The sequence below is a fragment of the Natator depressus genome, chromosome 5 (assembly GCF_965152275.1).
Source record: "Natator depressus isolate rNatDep1 chromosome 5, rNatDep2.hap1, whole genome shotgun sequence".
NCBI lineage: Eukaryota > Metazoa > Chordata > Testudines > Cheloniidae > Natator > Natator depressus.
This window is the reverse complement of record NC_134238.1, coordinates 80,257,366-80,273,489: the sequence shown is the minus strand read 5'-3', so window position 1 is coordinate 80,273,489 and position 16,124 is coordinate 80,257,366. Positions and strand designations below refer to the sequence as shown.

General features: G+C 39.2%; 1 protein-coding gene across 1 annotated transcript in view; it reads right to left on the bottom strand.

Annotated features, from left to right (window-relative positions):
* SLC27A6 (solute carrier family 27 member 6) overlaps nucleotides 1–16,124 on the bottom strand; it is a 58,604-nt gene that overhangs the window by 9,967 nt on the left and 32,513 nt on the right. Inside the window, exon 5 of the mRNA XM_074953069.1 lies at nucleotides 11,914–12,108. Within this exon, the coding sequence (XP_074809170.1) occupies nucleotides 11,914–12,108 (195 nt within the window). The remainder of the gene's footprint in view (nucleotides 1–11,913; nucleotides 12,109–16,124) is intronic.

The window sequence follows — 16,124 nt, the reverse complement described above, 5'->3', positions numbered from 1 at the left end:
CACTACCTGAACAAGAAGACTGGGAGCATTCTACTTCCCTAAACGTCAACAGGGAGGGGAGCATCTCCACTACTATACTTCTTTATGGACTGCAGCCTTCTCCCTGCTGGGCACCAGTCCTGTTCAGTGGGCCTCACATCCTCCTTTTGGGTACTGTCCACTCCTGAGAGCATAGGGACAGAAGTTTCTATACTCCCCCAATCACAGACATTGCTATTCTGATTGACCCCTACATGGACTGCACACCAGAGTTGAAGCTGGGGTGAAAGGTTCTTGGGACCTCTTGCATAAGACTAGACAGAATCTGGCCCTGGCTGCAGGACTGGGCCCCATATTCTTCCCAACATTAAAAACCCAGGTACGTTGTTTTCCACTAAATACTCAGGACCTGATTCTCATTTACACTAAGGGCTTGTTTTCACATATTGTGCTAGAGCTGCACCAGTGCAACTGCACCACTGTAGCACTTTAGTAAAGATGCTCCTTTGTCAATGATTAATCCACCTCCCCAAAGGCTGTAGCTATGTCAGCAGGAGAAGCTCTCTCATCAATACAGCACTGTCTACACGGGGAGTTAGGTTGGTATAGCTATGTCGCTCAAGGGTGCGGATTTTTCACACCCCCTGGACAACAGATATACCAATATAGATTTGTTGTGTAGACCTGGCTTAAGGGCCCTTTGCAAGTAGTGTAAAGTGGTTTTCATGAAAATGATAACTTGACCCAGAGTCTTTGTCATCATATGGACAGGGTGCATTTCTTATCAGATATTCACTTATCTTTCTGTGCATTCAATTAGCCTGCCTCCTTACTCTCCTCATCTGCTTTCTCCTAAAGAAGTGCATCAGTAGTTCTTGTAAAAGTAGGACTAACAAAGGATTTCTGGAAATCTTTGCAGAAGAAGTACTGACAGGACCAGTGTGGGAGAAACTAATTGCAAATATATATTTTAAATCACACAGCACTTTTTTTCACCAGCAAGAAATACAATGTAATTAGGGAAATGGGATTAGGAAGATGTCTCATGTAATGGATAAGATGCTAAAACATAAAATGCTCATTTGACTTCAGTTAATTTGACTGAATAGTATAATGATTTTATCATCCCTTAACCTGATCACACCACTATTCATTTTGTTGTCACTGATGCCTGATTTTTTATAGCAACCACTAATTAGCACAGGGGACAATTTAGAAAGAATCAAGTCTGTGGTGGTTGGATGCTGGATTAGTGAATGCAGCTACACATTATGCACACCTTTTGTAATATGAAATTGAATGAGACTGGAACTTTACTTTTTGAATTAGATATATTGAAAATGCTTTATAATGTAAAGGGATAGATTTTGGTAGCAAAGCAACTGACTGCATATGAGAATTCAACTGTCATTAGGCACTCAAGTACAACCTTGTTTGAGCAAATCTGTTTCACTGACAGAGGAAATGTTGAGATTACCTGATTTCCCTGACCAAAGATGCATCTTTGCATCCAAAATGCATCTTTGGATCTCACTACGACCCAGAGCAAAAGAACCTTTGTTTAAACACCTGGTCTAAAGAAGAGTACCTCTAACAGTGCACTACTGTGTATCAGCCCAAGGATCTAAAGACTGGACACATGAACTGAGATTTACTGAACCTACTCATCAGCATCTGTAATACTGTAAACCTGTCTACGTGCAAGCTGCTTTCCTTCTGCATTAAAGTTTGTGAATTGGAGTCACCTTGGCAAAGCAGGTGGCGCTGCATCATACTGCTGCGGGTACAGACCTAAATTTGTTTCATCTTGGCTATTTCAAATTATGGGGAAAGAAGGGCTGTAGACAAACATTACTGTATTATTCTACACAGTGCAATGCAGTGGATCATTCATCTAATTTAACTGTTTTACTGGATAAATAAATATTATACAACACATGAACCTTTCAACCAGATAAATTGCAATCTGACCATACTTTGTATCAGCACTGCCCTGTGATTATGTTGCTCTGATATTATTTAGCTATTTAAAATACTTATATGGCCAAATTACCATAGTATCTGAGCACCTCACAATCTTTAATGCATTTATCTTCACAATACCCCTGTGAGGTAGGGAAGTGCTATTATCCGCATCTATAAAACGGGTGATCTGAGGCACAGAGAGGCCAAGTGACTTGCCCACAGTCACACAGAAAGCATGGGGCAAAGCAAGATATTGAACCTGGGTCTTCTAGGTGCTAAGCTAATACCCTAACTACAGGACCATCTTTTTTTCTAGCTAACAGTATCCTCATAATGTCACACCGTTGCCTTTTCAAATACAATATTTCAATTCAAATACGTTTTTAAAATTGTTTAAAAATTATTATATTTTAAACTCACAGTGGACCAGTACAAATATGTATCAGCTTTTGCCTTTGGTTTGGTTTGTCAGCTGGAAATTTTACAGGAAATCTACTGTTGAATACCCTGGTAGATGTTTATAAAACAAACTGCTATATATATACACTTGTCTACACAGGGAAATAGCCCAGAATAGCTATTCCACATGAGTTCCCAATGTGAATACTTGTTCCTTACTAAGGCTGCATCTCCACTATGAGCTAGGGGTGTGATTCCCAGCTCACTTACACATACTCGTGCTAGGTCGAAGAGAGTTAGTGCGAGTATAAATAGTACTAAAATAGTAGCCATGATAGCACAGGGAGCATCAGCAGAGGCACAACTTAGCCATGCCAAGTACAAGCCCACCTGAAACGGGTAGCTAAGCTGTGCCACCGCTGCCTGTGCTACAGCATTACTTATATTCATGCTAGCTTGATGAATGTGTGTACCTGCATTGAGAATCACGCTTCTGTCTCTCTCAGTGTAGACACAGCCTAAACTGTGCTTTCATTTGGTTTAGGTTAATCCACTTTGTGTGGAATAAGTGTGTCCACATGGGGAACTAGTGCAGAATAGCTATTGTATTTTTAGTTCACACCCTCATTTTATTTTGCAATAGCTTTCCTTTGTATACAAGCCTTAAGATTCAGGATCCACCATCCAAACAAATTCAAAGACTTAACTAATTTCCTTCCCTAGCACAATTGCCCCCCTCCTCTTCCCTGCAGTCTGTAGTTTAACCACAGGGCAGCGAAGCTTTCAATGAACCGGCGCAACGGAGCCGTGTGAAGTACTTCCACTGGCAGGGGAGCAGCATGCACACAGGGCTTGTTGTTCTGGTTGCTTTCTGCCTAGCTGTGGAACTGGTGACTGGGCAACCCTCCAGCTGACCCTGCAGTCCTTGTGCATTGCTATCACTGGCAGTTTTGCCTCCAGGATTGGGGTCCTATAATATCATTGAATTTAGATATGCATCCGATGAAGTGAGCTGTAGCTCACGAAAGCTTGTGCTCAAATAAATTGGTTAGTCTCTAAGGTGTCACAAGTCCTCCTTTTCTTTATACATTAACTATGTTTCATAACTACAAGGCCTTATCTATGATGAACTCTGAACCATGTATGAAAACAGAGTTTGAACACTATTTAACCCTGTTTGGGCTAAATTGTTTCTCTTCATGATTTGGCTAGCCAGTGACAGGACCAACTATTTAAAAAAAAAAAAAAAAGCCTTGCAAAGAACATATTTGGTACTAACCCAGAAAATACTGGTACAGTAAGATATTTTGGAATATAGTGGCAGTATTAGACCATGCTTGTCAAAAGCTATGTGAATAACCTCACTGTTAAAAGAGCAGCAGTGGTACTAATTTTCAGACATGTTTTAATCTTTGCTGAAGAGGCAAAGATCATAGAAGCTTCTAGTAACACTGTTGATAAACGCATTAAGCCTTTGTGCTGTTAATATTGATTTCCAGAGGCTTATAAATATCTGCTTCAGCTAAAACTTGACATGAAGTTTTCTTGTCATGTTAAAAACTACCTGTTCTGTTATTTTAAATTTTAAGATTACAAACAAAAAACAAACTCCACTAGAATTGGGTCAGTTCTGAAATAATTTGTTCTGTGAAAGAAAGGCAATAAGCCTCAACAAAATGCTACAATGTTTTTTGATGGAAAGCTTGACTGTGGCAATCAATCAGATAAAAAGGTTAAATTATTAATTTAGCACCTGATTCTGTCATCCATTCTCATGTAGAGTAGTGCCTTACCATGCAAGCAGTCCTACTGATTTCTAGGAGAACAACAAAACAAGGTATTACACAGAATGAGTCCTGGAGAAAGATTCAGGCCTTTACAATTTTTTTTTTTAAACTAAAACACTGGCAAAAAAAATGTTACATGCAAAGTTCTGAATACAAATTTTTAGAAGCTGATTTTTAGGTAGATAGTATTTGTACTCCCTGTTACCACTTTTTATGACGTATGAGTTCTCTTTCCCCTCACTCCTGTTGCATTTTCTCCCTTGTAGCATGGGGTACATTTTAAGGGTAATGTGGAGTGTCTTTTCCATGCATCTTTGATCAGTATTAATGGGAGTCTCATGCCTAACTCCTTATGCATCACACAAATCATATATGCATAAAAGGTCTGAAGCTGCTGTGTACATTCCTGTTCAGAGGCTTCTGCAAATTTTGTTTCCTTAGCAGATATAGGCTCCCATTTTCTACTGCATTAATTCTATTCATATGAGACATATAGACATCCTTGTTTTTGAAAAATCTGTTTATACAGATGGACTGAGTAACTGTGCCTTCAAACATATCAACAGGACCCATTGTACCTAGAGATTACACAGTACAAATAAACTAAATTATTCCTAGACAAGAACACCACTTTCCAGTTAGCATCTCACATCCAGTGGCTCTTTGGATACATGACACACTACTACAGCATTCACCCTTTTCTTCACACAACTGAAAATATAATAAAATATGATTTGGTTGACAGAAGATCATCACTATCAATATTAATTCACTTACTTCTGTCTTCTCACTAGCTTTTCTGGTTGCTAGCATTGTATCTTTCGCATCACCTATAATTTGGCAAGTGGAACATCAATCACACATTAGTCTTTGCCTCCTTGCTTTAGGAGAAGGCAGTTAGTGACAGAAAATTCGCTTTCATTATCTTGGGAGCCTGTACCAGTCTTGCCAGCTTTAGCATCTGCTGTCTCATCTGTCTGTATTTAATCTTTAGATACTGTTCCACATTCATCACCTCAACATACAAATATAGGAACGGCCATACTGAATCAGACTGGTGAACCATATAGTTCTGTATACTGCCTGACAATGGCCAGTACCAGCTGCATCAGAAGAAGATGCAGGGAAACCTACCGTGGACAACTATGAGATAACGTGTCCATAGGGGATATGTTTTCCTATTTCTCCCTCTATCCCCACAAAGTGGCTGGTTTATGCTTGCAACCATGAGGTTTTATATCCTATTGTGATGGGGTGTTCAAACCCCACACAAGGCAAGAAGGGGTTAAAGAGCCGCTTTGAGCTCAGGCAGTCTTACCCCACCACACCTGTAAGGCATACCAATCTGGGAGGAAGAGCCTTAAAAGGGAAAAGCCTTGAATACTGAGGGGTTTCCTAAAAAATCTCTACCTATTCTCTATTAATATTGTTTTGCACCGGATTCAGTGTGAATGGAAAGGCAACGAAGTGAGAAAAGACACTAGAGCCTCCAACAGGAAGAAGTCAGTCAGAAAGAGAAATTCCTGGGTGTGGTGGGGGTAAGACAGGAGGCCCATTGCAAACGTGCTCACACGTGATTTTCTTTTCCCATCCTCAACTTCTCTCTCCTTGTCCTAATTCCAATTTAGGGAATGAGATCTCAGAGAGTATCTGAGAAGCTCTCTTCTTCCCATTCATGGGAGAGAGAAGTAGCATGTGCGTATTCAGTTACCCTAATTGGATTTTATGTATCACTTAAAGTTATGTCTGTCTGCTCCCACCAGCACAACCGTATTAGCAGAAAAGTGTGTAATAACCATTAGGACTCAATGAGGCCTCTTGTATACACCACAAACATGTTTTTCCTCAAATGATTTTCAGCTAGCTTCCAATCTGTCACATCTGACACACTTTTCAAAGTCATAGCCGCTCTCCTTGTCACACTTTGAGATGTCCAACCAGTGACACTCAAAAAGTGGAATAAAACCATGGCATCATCTACGCTTCTGAAATATAGTGTTTGCCAGTCAGTGATTTGTAAGGGTTTTGTTTGTTTGTTTGTTTTTAGGAAACCCCTCAGTATACAAGGAAACTGGCCCAGGGTATTATGATTCAGAAACTATTTGTATCAATCAGTATTCAACTGCAGTGCAATCAGAAACACCAAAACAAAGGAGCAGTGTGAATGTTCATTCCCCTGCAGTTCAGACGCTGCCCCCATACTTTTTTTTAAATCCAGAGGAAAGAGTGTAAAGTAACAAAAACCACATCTAGTGACCTTTTACTTTTGTAACATTCATTCCTTCTTGCCCTCTCCTACCCTTTGCTTTTTTTCATCCATTGCTGAGAGAAGTCTAACCAAAGACTCTTACTCAGGTGAATAGTACCAATGCCATAACAAAGTGGGGAGCTATCCGCGGTTATGAACAGGAATGTGGCAGAAAGAGAAGTGAGGGAATGACCATTTTAAGATGACTTCAGTAGGCCTGCTTATATGGGTAAGGGATGTAGGGTCAGGCCCTTAGTTTGTAGATTCTTGCTTTGTCTTTGATTTTTCCCTGTGATGTATAAAATACTAACATGCAATGTGGCTCCACAAGAAATATTCCCTTCAAAGAGAAAGGGAGCATCATTTTGGAGAGGCTTGGGAGGTGAGGGGGTGGAGACAAGTGTACATATTTTGGACTGGATCGTCCCACTGTAGAAAAATCCAGGGGAGAGAGTTCTGGAAGAGGAAGCATGTGCAAGAATATCCCTTCAGAATTCCTCCCCAGTCATTCTCTTGAGGTGTCAGATAGGTTTGTCTTCCATATGGGACCCAACAAAACACCTGGAAAATACTGAAGGATTCAAGTGCAGCCAAGTGTAGTTAAATCAAAGGTCCTGTGCCTCTGCACTAGTGACTAGATTCACAAAAGGACTTAGGTGCCTGCCACTGCAAGAACCTAAATCCCAGAATCAGGTCCCACAGGTATTCACAAAACCCCACTCAGCTGCCCCTGAACCATGTAGGCCTGAACCTAAAAATTGCTCAGCACCTAAATTTTTGCAGTAAAGTTTCCTGGGCACCAACATTTCTACCTCTGAGCATAAGCACTGCAACTGCACGGCAGGCATCCAAATGCCTAAGTCCTCATAAATTCACAAATCAGGAGTAGGTAGATAGGTGTTCCTCCACCTAATTCACCTGCGGGACCTGATCTAGAAAGCAAGCTCCGACCTCAGCTACTGGATCAGGCCCCTAATAGGCAATCTCATACAAAATGAGGGAGATGGGGGAGAGAAAGTCCCTCACAACTTTTAGCCCAGTGGTTAGGATAGTCATCTGGGATATCTCCAGTTAAGTCTCCCCTCCATCTGAGGCTGAAAAAGGGTTGAACAGGGATATGCCACCTTTCAAGTGAATGCCCTCGTCTGGGATATTCTGATGTGGGGCTTCCTCGGTTTCTCCTGTTATACTCTGAATTTTTTAATTATTTATCCATCGACATTCAGTATCACGACACCTAATTTTCTTTGTGAATCTAGCCCTTAATGCAGGTTTATTTTCTGGAGAAGAAAGAGTTTGAGCAGTATTTTAAAAAGACAATATAAACTAATTTTGAAGGCAGAATAATTGCAGAGCGGCCATTTCCTGTTCATGAGAGGTCTTACATTCTTTACATTTTCATTTTTGAGAAAGGGTGAGGGAAGATGATTTCACAGTTATATTATCAAATTAGATAGATACTTTGATAGGGCACAGTAATGCTAACTGCTTAGAATTTACAGCAGAAATGTCTGTAGACATTCACTATCCAGTTGCAAAAATAAATAAATAAAATTAACAGAATTTTTAAAATGTGGATTGCAGCAGTATCCTTATTTCTAGTGTATAGTGGCTAACTCAAGTCGTATGACTAAACCACAGAGGGGAACAAATAGCACCTTTACTTTATATTCAAGAAAAAGTATCAATCTTCCTTTCTGGGTATATAAAAAGTACCATTTTATCAATGTATGAAACAAATATAAAACAACATTCCACACCTTACATGGTTTAAAGACTTGGGGGGTTGGGGGATGGAAGGGCACAGAGGGAGATATAACAACTCTGGGTCTGATCCTGAACCAACCAAAGATTACAGATGGAATTTTCAAATGTGCCAAAGTGACTTAGGAACACAAGTCTCATTCTAAATCAATGGGATTTATGCTGCTAAATATTTAGTTGCTTTTTAAAATTCCATACTATGGGTGTGCTGCTCTTGATTTCAAGAAGAGCAGGACTAGGCCTCAATAATAGTACAAGGTTAAATTGGCTGCCTAGTGAGTAGAAATTCTGAAGAAGACACCTATCACTTAATTATCTAAACCCTTGGATGCAAGTTTCTTAGAGACAAACCTCTCCAGCCATTTAAAGGAATGATGTTAACAGGATCCACAGGAAGATCCATCTACTGTCGTTTTCTACCTGGGAGATGGTTGTTGTGACACTAGGTCTTGAGGGAGGGTGAAGGAAGGGGTTTACAAAAAATAAAATTAAAAACAAGAACCCAATGAAAGTGGAAGAATCCCTCACGCAATATAAAGAAAGAACCCCTCCACCTTTTCCCCTACTGAACTGTATGGGACAGTCTAACAGAATTTATTATAAAAAGGACAGTCTTTCTGTAGAGTTATTTAGCAATGGAATTTAATAGAAAATTTTATCCCTGCTATAGAATATCTATCCAGGATGGTTCAAAAAACTAGATAAAAATGATCTAATTTTCTATTAAATTCTGTAGGGTTTTAGAGTAAATTCTATAAAATCCTATGGGTTTCATCTCTGTACAAAAGTCCTAACAGTTAATAAAGGGAAACAGAAAGACTAAACCTTCAGTACCCATCTTGCAGTTTTTACTTTTCTTTACTCAAGTCTGCTTTACAATGCATTGACTTTAACCATCAAAAAGTTAAATATTAACATTACAGCGATCTGTGGTGTAATTGACACAGCTTTACTCAGTTGACCTTAGCTTCAAATGAATTTATTCAGACTTTAAAGAGGTAGTGATAGCAATAAACATGTCTGTCCAGATTCAGAAGCTTTCTCAAATGTCACTTAGCCTAATAAAAAACCACTTATTAAGCTGTTTGCTCACAACTTTCAAACTATGAGATGACTATACTCCTTTATAATTTCACAGCTTGTCACCACACAAAAACACCCAATAAATGGGAACAGATCCAACGTGAAAGTAAGATGTGTAAGAGTCACGCTGATATTACTCCAGGAGGCCAGGGCAGCCACAACTTTAAAAGTGCTACCAACATGATCAGCAGCAGCCTGTCTCAGGAGCTACACTTAGGGTCCAAACCAATTCATAATAGTTTCATCCATTCACTTAGCCCTCGGGGGGGGGGGGGGGGAATATTGATCTAAGTTACGCAACTTAACGCTACGTGAATAACGTAGCTGAAGTCGACGTACTTAGATCGACTTACCATGGTGTCTTCACCGTGGTGAGTCGACTGCTGCCACTCCCCCGTCAACTCCACCTGCGCCTCTCGCTGGAGTACAGGAGTTGACAGGAGAGTGCTTGGGGGTCAATTTATCATACCTAGACTAAACGTGATAAATCGATCCCCGCTAGATCGATTGCTGCCCGCCGATCCGGCGGGTAGTGAAGACATACCCTTAGATTAACTCTTTTTAAAAAAATATCTGAACTATTTACATGGATAACTTTTTTTTGCCGTTTCTCTCCATATACTATAGCAACTGATTACATACAGTGTGTAGAAAACTTGTTGCACTGGGCCGCTACAATATGGCCCACGGATTTTAACAGATATTTAAAGCCTAATTAATTCTGGCATCTCACCTTTGTTGCAATATCCTTCTGTAGAAGCAGTTTTAGGTTCTTCTATAAAAGTCACCCAGGAATTCACCATCCAGGCCTGTCTATACTAGACATGTTTTTTTATCAAAATATCCCACCATCACCAAGCCTGGTTAAGTTCCACTGGTTTTAACAATGTTAAGAGGCTTAGTACAGAATGGCTGCGTGCCACTAAGCCTGTGAGCATAGTGTAGAGTTCAAGAGATCCACCCAAACTGAACTTTTCAGGATCCTTTTAAAATGGGGTTGGGGAGCCCCATGTGGGCTTGGATGATCAAGTTCTACGCTGACCTCAGCATACTACTGTAAAGGCACTCTCCACCTATTTCCAGAACTCCTCCTCACCTCCTATTTTGCAGGGAAGGGATGATACAGGTGATGTGAGCGACCCTCCCTCTTCCCAATCACATATTTTATTGTCTAAGCTGAGTGAAATGCCAACACATGCACCATGCAGTAAATAGTGAAAAGTAAATTTGATTTATCTTTCCAGTTTTAATCTAAAGTAACAAAATAAATGTTACAGACTCGGTGGATTTTGATTTTTGCCATGTGACGGGGTATGAACTTTTTGTAACTCTGACTTGGCCATGTGACTGGGGACAGGAAATATTTCTTAGCATTCCTGTATATCATACTTTTGTTCCAGTCAAGCTAATATATTAGTGTCCTTTTTATCTTTTAAATTGAGAAGTATGGAAAACCAACTTGAGGTAAAATGGCCACACTGAGTTAGTCATGCATTACTGTAAATTTCATTGCACTAGTCACGTTACCCATAATCAAGATATTATAGTTGATATAGTAGTTTATCTTTATTATTACTATTACTCAGATTTATTATTTTAAGCTAAATATTTGTACATTAGTGTATGATAAGTGTATTCTTTGAAACCCTAGCCCTGAATATTACTGTCCTACTAACTCCATGGAGAACTGTATTCTTAATCGTGCAAGTCTCTAAACCAAGGGCCTGTTCCTATGGACTGCCCCAGTGTTACTGTCTCTCATGATTTTATCAAGTCTCATGATCTTTGGTGTTTTTCGTAGTGCCCCAGGTGTTGGAATCGGATTGCATGAAAATTCCAGCTTTCATTACGAAAAAAGTTGTGGAAAGCTTCAAAACATGAAGCAAGCGCACCTTAAAGTTTCAGAAAATAGAAATGTATTGTTTTTAAAAATAATCTCTGGATTTTTAAGCCAATCTCATGACTTTTGAAAGCTTTGGGGTTGGCAGTACTGCAGGCACCCCCAGGAAGCCATGCTGCCCGTAGATATTGTTCTTCCACAGTTGAGTACTTGAAGCCACACAGCAAGATACGGCAGAAAGGAGCTCCTGGCAAAATATCCCTGGGTCTAGATAGGGTAACATGGAGTGGAGAGTACTTGATCTCCAATTCCACACCAGGCTCTGACCCAGAAAATAAAAGTTTGAAGACTGGGAAGTAGATGGACTTGAGACATACAAGCATCTACAGACTCCTGATGAGCAGAGAGAGCATGCAGGTATACCTCCCAGTCTTCAATCTTGTACATATATTTCACTGGTTATAAATCTGTGATGCATTAAATAATTGTAATCTAGGCTCTTGCCTAGTAACAAAGATTTAGAATGCAGAACTGAACAGAACTTTCTTGAAACTTTCAGGATGATGGAGTTTCACTCATTTAGACCTTGTCTATGCTAGGAAATTTTAAGGGAAAAAAAATCCCACTGGTGCTGCCATTAGCACAGGTGGGAGCACTATATACACATGATTTTGGGAGCATTGAACAGTGTCAGTTAAACTTGCAGTAACTAGATCAAAAGACTTAGGACTTGATTTTGCATCCTCCACTCCCACTGACTTTAGCCTCACTTCTTCTGATCTAGTTACTGAATTAAGAATCACATTTATTCCCAACCCTCCTTCTAAAATAAAATATTAAATAGTTACCTTATAAAAGAAATTAGTACGTCCCACAGATCCTATTTTCCCAGTGTGGTTCATGAAAGAAATGTTTCCTTCAGTAGCCCCATAAAACTCACACATTTTGATGTCACCAAATCGGCCTAAAAATTCTCTCCATACATCACTCCTTACTCCATTTCCAACTGCCAAGCGAACTTTGTGATCTTTTTCTCCTTCTTTCTATTAAAAGAGAAATTAAAGAAGATTTTAAAGAATAAAATATTGTAATGCATGTGTTTGATTGTAGCAGATATTACCAAAAAAAAATATGTACAAACTTTCAGACATCCAACAGAAAGCAAAAGAGAAACTAATAAGTTAAAGTAAATTACAGTGCATTTCTAATGTTGCGAACTATATCTAAGATACAGCTGTAGTTCAGCAAACACTGAACCAGTGTCATAAATATATGCATGTAAATTGATTGCAACAGTTAAAATGTTGCTTAAATGAATATTTAAAAAAGGATGCTTGGATTAGAGAATATGAATATATGCAGGTTTTAGAAAAATTAACCGATCATTCTTCTCTCTAGAACAACTTTAAATTAAAAATTGATGTTGGGGAGAAGTTAGTAAAATGAATAGGGAAAAGCAGGAAATGCTTTTGTAACAGATTTACATCAGGAGAGGTTATCAGTTACCTCCTTGTCTTTCAAATGCATTATAACTTTCATGAAATCTTGGTTGCTTCTCAAGCAATTACAAATTATGAGAATTCCTGTCCTGATTAGAGCATCTGATCCATCTCCTATAGCATCTTCAATATTAAGACTTGCAACTAGGGCTGTTGATTAATTGCAGTTAACTCACGCAATTAACTCAAAAAAATTAATCATGATTAATCGCAGTTTAATCGCACCGTTAAACAATAGAATACCAATTGAAATTTATTAAATATTTTGAATGTTTTTCTATACTTTCATATATATTGTATTCTGTGTTGTAATTGAAATCAGTATATATTATTTGATTCAAATATTCACACTGTAAAAATGATAAAAGAAATATTTTTTAATTCACCTCATACAAGTACTATAGTGCAATCTTTGTCGTGAACATGTACCTTACAAATGTAGATTTTATTTTGTTACATAACTGCACTCAAAAACAAAACAATTTAAACTTCAGAGCCTAGGCTATTAGCCAGGATGGGCAGGGATGGTGTTCCTAGCCTCTCTTTGCCAGAAGCTGGGAATGGGCGACTGGGAACGGATCACTTGATGATTACCTGTTCTGTTCATTCCCTCCGGGGCACCTGGCATTGGCCACTGTTGGAAGACAGGATACTGGGCTAGATGGAGCTTTGGGCTGACCCAGTATGGTCATTCTTATGTTCTACAAGTGCACTCAGTCCTACTTCTTGTTCAGCTAATCACTAAGACAAACAAGTTTGTTCATATTTACAGGAGATAATGCTGCCCTCTTCTTATTTACAATGTCACCAGAAAGTGAGAACTGGCATTGGCATGGCACTTTTGTAGCTGGCATTGCCAGGTATTTATGTGCCAGATATGCTAAACATCTGTATGCCCCTGCATGCTTCGGCCACCATTCCAGAGGACATGCCTCCATGCCGATGACGCTTGTTAAAAAAATAATGCATTAATTAAATCTGTGACTGAACTCCTAGGAGGAGAATTGTCCCCTGCTCTGTTTTACCCGCTTTCTGCCATATATTTCATATTATAGCAGTCTCGGATGATGACCCAGCACACGTTGTTCATTTTAAGAACACTTTCACTGCAGATTTCACAAAACGCAAAGAAGATACCAATGTGAGTTTTCTAAAGATAGCTACAGCACTTGACCCAAAGTTGAAGAATCTGAAGTGCCTTCTAAAATCTGAGAGGGACGAGGTGTGGAGAATGCTTTCAGAAGTCTTAAAAGAGCAACACTCCGATGCAGAAACTACAGAATCCGAACCACCAAAAGAGAAAATCAACCTTCTGCTGGTGGCATCTGACTCAGATAATAAAAACGAACATGCGTCGGTCCGTACTGCTTTAGATTGTTATCAAGCAGAACCCATCATCAGCATGGACGCATGTCCTCTGGAATGGTGGTTGAAGATGAAGAGACACATGAATCTTTAGTGCATCTGGCATGTAAATATCTTGGGACTCTGACTACAACAGTGCCATAAGAATGCCTGTTCTTACTTGCAGGTGACATTGTAAACAAGAAGCGGGCAGCATTATCTCCTGCAAATGTAAACAAACTTGTTTGTCTGATCAATTCGCTGAACAAGAAATAGGACAGAGTGGACTTGCAGGCTCTAAAATTTTAGATTGTTTTATTTTTGAATACAGGGATTTTTGTACATCATTCTACATTTGTAAGTTCAACTTTCATGATAAAGACATTGCACTACATTACTTGTCTTAGGTGAATTGATAAATACGATTTCTTTGGGGGGTTTTTACAGTGCAAGTACTTGTAATCAAAACAAATATAAATAGAGCACTGTATACTTTGTATTCTGTGTTATAATTGAAATCAATATATTTGAAAATGTAGAAGACATCCAAAAATATTTAAATAAATGGTATTCTATTATTGTTTAATCACACCATTAATCATGATTAATTTTTTAATCGCTTGATAGCCCTACTTGCAACTTTTTAATCTCAAAATTTTGTTCAATGTTTCTTGGACTATTTTAGCCTCCTTATTCACTGCAATCTCTAGTATTGCTAGCTCTCATAATTTTATCAGGAGAATCACAATATTAGGCATTTCTCTTAAAGCACCAGATCCTGGATTCAGTTGATTACATGAGAATCTCAGCTTTCATTTAGAAAAAATTTCTAATGATTATGGTTGCAGGGAAAAGCTTGGAAATGTGATCCAAGTATATTCCAAAGGTGCAAACATTAGAAGGCAAATAAAAAGAACCCAACATTTTTTATTTTTAAAGATCTCATGATTTTAAAGCTGAAATCATTTTCTGAATGTGTGGGTTTGGCAATACTGAATCCCTGCAAGTGAGCTGAGAGCATGAATTAAATATAGGATTTTATGAGAGACAACTATCAAATACATAGTACTGTCTATCTGCTAATAAGTCTAGAGTGAAACTGCAACAAAGAAAGGCATACAAAGAATGTATTGGAGACTTGGGGTATGTCTGCACTAGAATAAGAGATCTGTGGCATGGCTGTGACTGGCCTGGGTCAGCTGACTCAGGCTTGTGGGATTCGGGCTGCAGAGATAAACCCTGCTGCGCAAACATTCAGACTTGGGCTGGAGCTTGGGCTCTGGGACCCTTCCCCCTTTATTTGTTTATCATTAAACAAACTTTTACTTGATTTCACTATAAACATATTTAAAAGTGCTGTATGTTACATGGAGCAGTGATCCAGTGGATCTAGTAAACTGGGGTGTACTGGTTTTTTTTGGAAACAGCAAATCCCTCATCCACACTGCTGGGTGCTAGCAGAGGAGTCATTGTGAGCACAGGAGAGATCAAGCTCCCAGCCCTCAGTTTCAGTGCAAGCCCGACCATGGCTTGGAGCATCCAGTTCAGGGAAAGCCCAGCTTTACCTCATGGCCCTGAGCTGGAGCATGCTCAGTTGTTCTGTAGGGATGATGCCTGCAGAGTCTGGTCAGCATTAGGAGCTGTGAGAAGCTCAAGCATGTTCGGTGAGAACAGAGTCTTCTTAGATTTTAACTTCTCTAAGCATGTGCAAACTGCAATTTTTTCCAAAGACTTGTAAACTCATCAAATTCGGGCACATTTTCATGGGCACAGCAACAGATCACACTCCAACTAAATTTCAACTCACTGCTTCAAAGCATGGGAGCCCTACCACTGTTCAAAGAAAAGGTCACCAGAATTTTTTTTTATTATGGGTCAAACAATGTATTCCCTCCCCAGCTTTGATCTTGGAAATGGCTGAAGTGTTGTGGCTGAAATTAAAGTCAGGCTGAGGCAGATATATAGCATGTAAAATTTCAGCCCAGACTGTTGAAGCTTGGCAATGTTATAAGCAATTAAAAATAAGATTTCAATCATGGGGAAGTGTAAGACTGCCTTAATCTTACCTCACCTTTAAATACTATTTATAGACAAATAAATCAAAATCTAATGCATTGCTGCATTCTTGATAAGTGATGAACTGAGGTCAGACAACCCTACTAACAGTGGCTGCTTTAGAAAACAGGGAGGCAATTTCGAGCTCTTGCCATGCATGT